The sequence below is a fragment of the Physcomitrium patens genome, chromosome 18 (assembly GCF_059467195.1).
Source record: "Physcomitrium patens ecotype Gransden chromosome 18, ASM5946719v1, whole genome shotgun sequence".
In the NCBI taxonomy this organism is placed as follows: Eukaryota; Viridiplantae; Streptophyta; class Bryopsida; order Funariales; family Funariaceae; genus Physcomitrium; species Physcomitrium patens.
Window position 1 is genome coordinate 9,289,577 of NC_143427.1, and position 8,473 is coordinate 9,298,049.

The 8,473-nt window shown below is 42.4% G+C and overlaps 2 protein-coding genes across 3 annotated transcripts; one reads left to right on the top strand and one right to left on the bottom strand.

Moving 5' to 3' along the window:
- The first annotated feature begins 411 nt into the window (after positions 1 to 411).
- On the top strand, positions 412 to 3,551 carry LOC112294951 (protein HOTHEAD). Its single transcript, XM_024545968.3, has 6 exons — positions 412 to 672; positions 840 to 989; positions 1,133 to 1,416; positions 1,541 to 1,754; positions 1,840 to 2,830; positions 3,123 to 3,551. The coding sequence occupies exons 1-6, from the start codon at positions 528 to 530 to the stop codon at positions 3,175 to 3,177; spliced, it is 1,839 nt and encodes a 612-aa protein (XP_024401736.1). The 5' UTR covers positions 412 to 527; the 3' UTR covers positions 3,178 to 3,551.
- Positions 3,552 to 5,384: 1,833 nt separating this feature from the next.
- Positions 5,385 to 7,494, bottom strand: LOC112294952 (uncharacterized). Of its 2 annotated transcripts, none has more exons than XM_024545969.3 (6): positions 7,388 to 7,494; positions 6,667 to 6,765; positions 6,376 to 6,443; positions 6,104 to 6,166; positions 5,913 to 5,969; positions 5,385 to 5,693 (listed from the first exon to the last, which is right to left on the bottom strand). In XM_024545969.3, exons 2-6 carry the CDS (start codon positions 6,758 to 6,760, stop codon positions 5,592 to 5,594), a joined length of 384 nt encoding a protein of 127 aa, XP_024401737.1. In that variant the 5' UTR covers positions 6,761 to 6,765; positions 7,388 to 7,494; the 3' UTR covers positions 5,385 to 5,591. The 2 variants fall into 2 exon arrangements, with proteins under 2 accessions (XP_024401737.1, XP_024401738.1); XM_024545970.3 differs by having other exon boundaries at positions 7,213 to 7,456.
- Between the last annotated feature and the right edge of the window lie 979 nt (positions 7,495 to 8,473).

Below are 8,473 nucleotides of genomic sequence, written 5' to 3' on the forward strand. Positions count from 1 at the left end.
ACAACTTCAGCTAGTGTGGTTAAATGACAAGGTGTGGAGAACTGCTAAGAGGAGGACTCACCTCTGAGTGAAAAGAGTTGATGGAATCTGACGTAAATCGTTTTTTACCGACCGATCGACATCTGCCGAACTAAAATCCAAGTTCTTTTGTGATATTTCTGCGTTCTTCACTGATGTTACGATCAACCGTGATAGAAAGCGTGGAATAGAAAAGTTAAGTTTTGAAAAGATCCTTAGCTTACACATGAACGCTCAGAATTAGTTCCTAGCTCTCATTTAAGAATTTTAACCTCCTCTGTTTAGTAATGTGGATGACTTTCGATTGTGACCCTTCACGAAAACTTGTTTGTCCGTCATTTAGTGAGGTTTGCTTCGATTAATTTGATGCAAGGAGAGTGGACATATAAATTCGTCGGGTGCCATTGGGTGGCATGACACTATGATTCGGTTTTGCATATGCTCTCACTTGATTTTGTTCCGGCATTTCCATCATCGGTGGATGTAGAGTCTGCAAGGAGATTTTCAACATGGGGGACAACGATTACAGAGAAAGGCAAGGATCAGATCATAGTAATGACTTTAAGTCAAGCAAAGCCAAGTGGAAATTCGTGTGTGTGTTAATCGTGCTGCAAACCAGGCTCCTGTACACCTGCGCTGCCAAGATTTACAGTGGTGAGTTTTCGAACTCAAATGTTGAATCCGAAAGAAAAAGAAGAATTCGTGGCAACTGGATTGAAAATACGTTAGAGAATTTGTGGAAGTTTGCAAATGAAGTCTACAATCTCCATTGTCGAATAGACTGAGTTGTGTGTGTCTGTGTGTGTGAGAGAGACAAACAGACCCCAACTACTCGTTCGTGCTGAATGCCACGGAAGCGCCACTCCTGGGCCGCAACTACGATTACATTATAGTCGGAGGAGGAACAGCAGGATGCCCCTTGGCGGCGACTCTTTCACAGAACTTCTCGGTGCTGCTCTTGGAACGAGGAGGTAAGAATGATACCAAACCCAGGGAAGTCATTCTTAAGCCGAAAAATCGGGGCATGGTACAATTGAGCTCATCACATCCATTTCAGCTCTCAGAGTGACGATTAATGATTGATTCCTATTTCGTGTTATTATTTGTGTTGCAGGCCAGCCATACCAAAATGACCTTGTGGAGAATCTCGTAGGCTTCTATCCAAATTTGCAGCTCGACACTAGCACCTCCGCGTCGCAGTCATTCACCTCTGAAGATGGAGTACCTAACCAGCGTGCTCGTGTCCTCGGAGGCGGTAGTGCCGTCAATGCCGGCTTCTTTACGTTTGCGGATCCTCAATTTGTTGCCGAGATGAACTGGGATGTCATCCTAGTAAACGAATCGTTTACATGGGTTGCGGATGAAGTTGCGCAAATTCCAACTATACAAGTTTTCCAAGTGAGCAGTCCTAATTATAAAACAAAATCGAGATACATAATGAAAATATCTGTAGAACAAATCACAATGCTGGCTCTATCATTCTCTTTTTCCATGCTTTGCTCTCACAATTCTTCCGTGCCAGAGCGCTGCAAGAGACGCATTGCTTGAGGCTGGCGTGACCCCCTTCAACGGCGAGACATATGATCACTTGATCGGCACAAAGGTTGGAGGATCCCTATTCGACAGCAATGACCGCCGCCACACTGCTGCTGACCTTCTCACCTATGCCAACCCCGATAATCTCGATGTCTACATTTGGGCCAGCGCTCAACGGCTGGTCTTCGCAACTGGAGTGGGTAAGTCAAAATGCGTCTCCAGGCCTGCAAGCAGTGCCATTCCACTCTTACTTCGCTGGCTGATCGATTTTTCGGTAACTGACAGGACCGAACGGCGATAGGCAACCGAGGGCAATTGGCGTGGAGTACACAGATTTGGAAGGCTACAGCCACACAGTTCTACTGAATGACAATCCTGGCAGCGAGGTGATCCTCACAGCAGGTGCATTAGGTAGCCCAGTGCTGCTCATGCTGAGCGGCATAGGCCCAGCCGATCACCTCGCCGACTTTAACATTGCCGCCATCCTTGACAACCCCGCTGTCGGGTCGCGCATGGCGGACAATCCTACGAACTCCATGTGGGTACTCACCAACCAGGAGGTGGAAGTCACACTGATCCAGGTAGTGGGGATCACAAGCTGGGGGAGCTACATCGAAATCTCGAGTGGCCAATCGGAGGCTCTAATCGGAGCATTCGAAAGCACCCCTCTGTCCACCACATCAAGCAGGAGCAACAAGCTCAACAATAGCACCGTCACTGCAACTTCCTTGCAAGACACAATTACTGCCGCCATTCGCGAGGTACCGGAGCAGTTTCGATATCAAGCAGTGTGGGGTGGCACCATCCTGCAGAAAATCTGGGGGCCTTTGTCGAGGGGGCTGCTTCGACTCTCGAGCTTGAACGCTGTTGACAATCCCCGTGTCTGGTTTAACTACTTCCAGGAGCAGGTCGACTTGGCCATATGTGAGCAGGGCATCCGTGCGGTGCTAGATACGTTAGCATCGCCCTCTCTGGCTAGGCTGCAGTATACGAACGATACCATTCCTTTCATCCTGCAGCCTGTGAACGACGCCGTGGTAGGTGCTCGGCCGCAGCGGGACCTATCAAATTCCACCCAGGACACGATCAACATTCGGCAGTGGTGCATGGATAGCGTCATGACGATTTGGCATTACCACGGCGGGTGCGTAGTTGACGACGTGGTCCGGCGGGACTACCGCGTCATAGGGACGCAGTCGCTGCGTGTGATAGATGGGTCCACGTTCGCACGATCACCCGGGGCGAATCCTCAAGCCACTGTGATGATGTTGGGAAGGTGAGGCCTCGATCATCTGCAATCGACCTTCAATCGTCGCTAATTTTACAGCGGAATGGGAACTAAACCTTGTATTTTTTGAGTAAATCTCTTAGCTTGATGCACACTTCATGTGGCTGATCATGAGGCTATTTGTGGATTCACCGATTGGAGTAGGGCACTGTGGATGGTCAACTCCTATCTTGACTATGGCCACCTTATGAAGCTCAAGGTCAATCTAAAGCATTCAAAAGAACAACGAAGCTTTCAATTCAAGAAACCAAATTTGGTGGCTCACGATCTTCCTGTGCAGGTACATGGGGGTACAAATTCTTCGCGAGAGGCTTGGCTCTGAAGCCGGGGTTTAATTCCACTACTATTGTGGAGTACCCCACAACGCATCAGAGTATGAGGTTTAGCCTTCCCGGGAACACCAAGCGTCAAGTAATGCGGGCTCCACAAGTCAGGATGAATCAGTTGAATGTGAGTTCGATCAACACCCAGATCTGACCACATATTATGTAAAAAACATGTCGTTGGTGAACACAATGCACAATGCGTCAGATCCTTGGGTATTCAACCATTGAGGCCCATGGGTGTGACTACAATTTCACCTTCGAGGGTAGCAAGTTTTTGAAGTATTTCCCCCACTTAAGTTTCAGGAGAGGTAACTAGATATTTGTAATCATCTCCATTATGGAAATGAATTCATCCCTCGGGTTGCGTTACTGGAGTTGCTAAATCTAGTGATTTCCGGAGTATTCATGCACTATTTCAGCATCAACTCAGTCACTAACTTTCATACAGAAGTGCACAATGAACTTCTGAACAAAGACTAACACCTACACACTTCGAGGATTAGGCATGTGAATAGTGATCCAAAAGCAAAACCCATCACCAGACCCCATTGGGGAAAATGCAAAAGCCAACACGACGACGTAATTAGCCACGACGTCAATCGTGATGCTCTCCTAAAACTAGACTTCCTGCTATGGGCACTAGCACACTGGAACATACGAGATATAGGTGCATCATCTGGAAGACCACTAGGACATGCGAAAATTCTTCGTTCGCAGCCGCTGATTACTCGATTGCCGGAGTCAAGGCATGGATATGGCCTGACCGGGTCCTATGCGGCCCCAACCAACCCATAAGAACTAATCCTTAGGATCCAGATTCTGCGACGAAAACATAAACAAAGCTGGGCTATGGAGCAGTGGCCGATAAGAGTTGACTTCATAGTATCAATTTTTCTATCAGAAGCAGAATCAGTCTGCAAGATTCGTATCCTTCTCACACTTGTGAAGCTCGCTTAGAAAATTGTTCTCCTTATCTTCTGCATGCCCTCCAAAAATTGCTCAGCATATTGTGGACATTAAGAAGGAACTGAGACGGATTGTAGTACAGTGTGTGCAACTAATAATAAATTGCTCAAATGTTCACGGTGTTGAGCTTTGTGTACTGTTCTATACGTGATATGGAAGCAAATTCTTGCACAGCTCAATGGATAGAACATTTTTAAATATAAACTTTTATAAGTGGAGTTTGAAATAGAAATTCATGGCTTTCAATAGGTTTATAACAAGGTATTAAATTAACTTGGAGACTTTAGATGTGTCTATACACATTTTATGTAAAAACTCTGTGATACGAATATGAGTTGAAATGCTTTTATTAGTTACCTAGCTGAATATGAGCAATTGAGTAACCTATTTAATTTAATTTAATTTTTTTATGTTCGTATCTTGAGTTTTTTTTCTGATCTATATGTGTATCAAAAGCTTTATATATAGAGAGAGTGATTTGATAAGGAATGTCCACATTAATGTGATTCCTTAAGTAATATTTGTTGCACATAAAGTATGCAGTATTATTTTTTGATTTAAAACCATCAGAACATACAATTTGTATCTTGATTTTTTGTGTCTTTTCAGAATTTTCATGGCTAATACATAACAAATTTAAAATATAAAAAGAAAAAGTCACATAAATCTTGTAACTACTTAAAAACATCAAACTCAAACATTATTTGAAACAGGTAATGCACCTAGAATCTGGGATTGTAGGGTTGTTTGAAATTAAATGAAAACAATGTGAGTCACGTCTTGCACATGTAAGTGATTGAAACGTCCAAAGAATCTGCATGTATGCTAAAAAAACTGTCATTGTTGACTAGTATCAGAATAAGGAATGTCAAATTATATAAAAAAAAATAAATGCTCAACTTCTAAAACACTTCACCTTCCAAACATTGGACTTTACATAGTGGACCATTGGACTTTTCACTACACATGTGCAAACATAACACTTAAAATAGTAGGCTAAATCTTTTCAATACACCATTGCTCACTTATCCACCACCCAGAACCTAAGCCCTACACTGAGATGGATCGTCATGAGCTGGAAGTGTGGAGGTATCAGGAACCAAACAATGTCATGGGAGGCAACAGCTCGAAGACCATTGTCAGAGGAGTTCAAGCATGCAGAGGTACATAGCAGGGCCCCAATGGCGACGTTTATTCTGCTCGGTATTGGCTTTGATAACTATGCTTGTGAAACGGGCACCAACGCTGTGTGCATGAAAGAGCCCATCAAACATTTCGTCAAGTCTTTTCAAGTAAAACATACATGCTTAGATCGTCAACCATCACATTCGTATTGCAAGTTCATATCCACTAACCTCTGCTATTGTAAATGTCTACGAAGGGACTACTTTCACCCACACCACTTCAAGCTCATCTGCTCCACAACCGGCGCTTCAGTTCACCGTCCACATCAAATCTCAACAGTTCTTGCATACGTCGCCGTGTTTGCAACGCTTCACCTCAAAAATGGTAGCCTCGTTTCCTGATGTCATCACATAATCAAGGATGACACGAGAGGCCTGAAAGACAACAAGAAATCAGTTTAAGATTAGAGTACATTGAAGCACACCAAAATCATCAGCGAACGATGTGAAGATAACAAAAATAAACAAATAATAAATATGAAAAACTTTATCAATGCCCCAGTAGATACTCGTCAACGATAGCCAATTTCCTACAGATGGTTAACATTTTTCAATCCTGCAAAGAGAAGCCAAATCTGAAGAGGTTGTATCCACCTTGTCCTTGCTGCCAAGGCTGTATGTCTCCACAAGGCTTTGTAAATACTTGTCATGCTGCAATTCACACCCTCATGCGTGTCAGCAGTTGGTAAAAACACGATATTCTATCCAAGAACATGATGTGGTAAAGACACGATAAAGACATTTTTGGTCTGAATATTCCCCAAAATTTAACTTAACAAACTTACCACATCGTCGATTTCTTGACTGCTCTCAACAAGATCCTCGTTATCAGCAATTATGCTCGGCACCTAATATCACCATAAAAAATAAAAATAGGTTACTTATTTTCTTCACCGTGTTACTGTGTTTTTCGAAGCCAGGTCATTTCAACTGCAGTCACAGAAAGACTAGCTCAGAATTTTACATCTCTGAAATTACTCTAAAATGTTCATAGAAGACAAAGGAATCGTTACGAGGCCTACTACCAATATCTGGTAAAACGGAGAAATATTCCAACCTTAGCAAAAACGGCTGCATCCTCACCAGCTTGTTTAGTATAAGTGAAGCAGATGCGGAGGGCTTTACCTGTCGATCAAAAGGACAGGAAACATTTGAGCCTCGCCATTGCAATAGTTAGTAGTTTGCATGAGGGGATAACTTCAATCGTTTGTGCTCATTGTAGTTACATAAATCGTGCGATTGTACTTCTAGCACACCCCAGCGTGCAAAGAGATAGAATGAGTAGCCATTATTCAAATGACGATTTGAGGAGGTCATGCAGAGATTAGTGCAGGAAATGACAATGTACCCGCGGATGGCAAATTGTACTTCTTCACCATCTCTTCCAGCCAGGCAAGCTGTTTCTTTTCCAAATGAAGAGACAGTGTCACCTTTTGAGCCATTGCACCTGTATCCAGAGCAACCAGAGGAATTAACTAAAACCCTAAAATTATACCTCCACAGGCAAAGAACATATCCCAATCATGAAAAGAACACATACCCACGTCTTCTTTGAAACACACACCTGTGCCACAAACTCCATGACCCCGACTATTCAACACCCTGTCCTCTAGTAATTCGTGACGAGAAGCTCACTATGCAGCTCAGAATACCCAAAAGCACCCATAGACCCAAATCGACAAAATTTTGTCACAGATTTCCCTGACAATTACAAGTCAGAAACACGCAAATCTCACAATCGACAAACCTCTATCCACTCGGAAATCGATTCCTGCGCACAAACTCTAAAGCAACCTACCAATTCCGTATACATCAACAACCTAGGAAACCCCAGTGCTCATCTCAGCAGCAATTACAATCCAGCCCACTTGATTACACAACTTCGTCAGCTTACGATTGCATAAATCTCAAACAAGAGTCTCAAAACATGATTCCTGGCCTTGAAAGAAAACAACCACCAAGTGCAGAAGATGCGATCCTGAAACTATTCCGAACCAAATCAACTTCGGACAAGAAGACCCACACAAGCTTATTGATGAGATGGAAGAGGGGAGCAGATGAGCACTTGCCTTGCACGATGGATTCCAACGTGAAGGATTACCGGAGGAATTGCACAACACAAACCAATTGTGGGCACAACTCTGCGATGTGAGCAGTCACTGGTGCAGCCCAGGTCTACAAGCACTATGCCGCGAGCGGCGTCACACTTTCTACTTATACCTTTTTTTTGAGTTTCCTGTGCATGTTTGTGTGGTTTGTTTTTGTTTTGTTTTTGTTGAGAATGTTTAGAAAGAGTAATACTAAGTAATACACACACAAGAGTAGTAGTTGTAAGTCATACACACAAGACGGTTTCTAAAGAAAGAGAGCTTCTTATCTAAAAATCTATTGATGTGGTTGTGTCTAGTATACAAGAAGAGAAAGGGGAGAGGATTCTCCACTAGACTTTAAATACTGTAGCTATGGTATTTACTGTAGTCTATAGTAAATATTATGGAGAGCACTAATTACATTTAATGATCTCAACACTCCTCCTCGCTCATCATAATATTTACATAATATAAAATTTGTATAGAATTATGATCTATACTTTTTTGTGATCTTGCAAGATCAATAATTGTTGCCTCATTAAAACCTTATCTAGGAAAACCTTATTGTATTTAAGGACAAAACCATAGATGAAGGAAAAAGAATACAACAACATTTTCTTTAATTATTTAAAGAGCTCATTAACTTTCTTATTCAAGAAAAGCAAGTCGCCGCATACAAATGCCATAAGTAAGTCGACGATGGTTGCACAATGGGAGAGCTTTGGTGAAGAGATCACCAAGGTTATTTGTAGATTCAATTTTCTTAATTATAAGTGCTTGATTAGTAATCAAGTCATAGGTATAACTAAAATACTTTAGATCAATATGCTTTGTCTTGTTGCCTTTAATGAAACCAACTTGCATTTGTGCAATATAAGCACTATTATCTTCATGTAAGATAGTTGGAGAATCATCATATGAAAATCCACATATTGTTTGAATGAATTTATCAATTGATCACAACCAAATACATTCTCGAGATGCTTCATGTAAGGCAATAATTTTTGCATGGTTGGATGAAGTTGTAGTTATTGTTTGTTTCACTGATTTCCATGATATTGCAAC

What these genes read in the sequence shown, in the direction of transcription:
- LOC112294951 (XM_024545968.3), top strand. Translation starts at nt 528, where the DNA reads ATGGGGGACAACGATTACAGAGAAAGGCAAGGATCAGATCATAGTAAT. An exon ending in CGCTGCCAAGATTTACAGTG is followed by an intron (nt 673 to 839) that starts GTGAGTTTTCGA and finishes AGAGACAAACAG; the next exon opens with ACCCCAACTACTCGTTCGTG. An exon ending in ACTGTGATGATGTTGGGAAG is followed by an intron (nt 2,831 to 3,122) that starts GTGAGGCCTCGA and finishes CTTCCTGTGCAG; the next exon opens with GTACATGGGGGTACAAATTC.
- LOC112294952 (XM_024545969.3), bottom strand. Translation starts at nt 6,760, where the DNA reads ATGGCTCAAAAGGTGACACTGTCTCTTCATTTGGAAAAGAAACAGCTT. An exon ending in GTACAATTTGCCATCCGCGG is followed by an intron (nt 6,444 to 6,666) that starts GTACATTGTCAT and finishes TTTGATCGACAG; the next exon opens with GTAAAGCCCTCCGCATCTGC. An exon ending in GCCTTGGCAGCAAGGACAAG is followed by an intron (nt 5,694 to 5,912) that starts GTGGATACAACC and finishes GTTGTCTTTCAG; the next exon opens with GCCTCTCGTGTCATCCTTGA.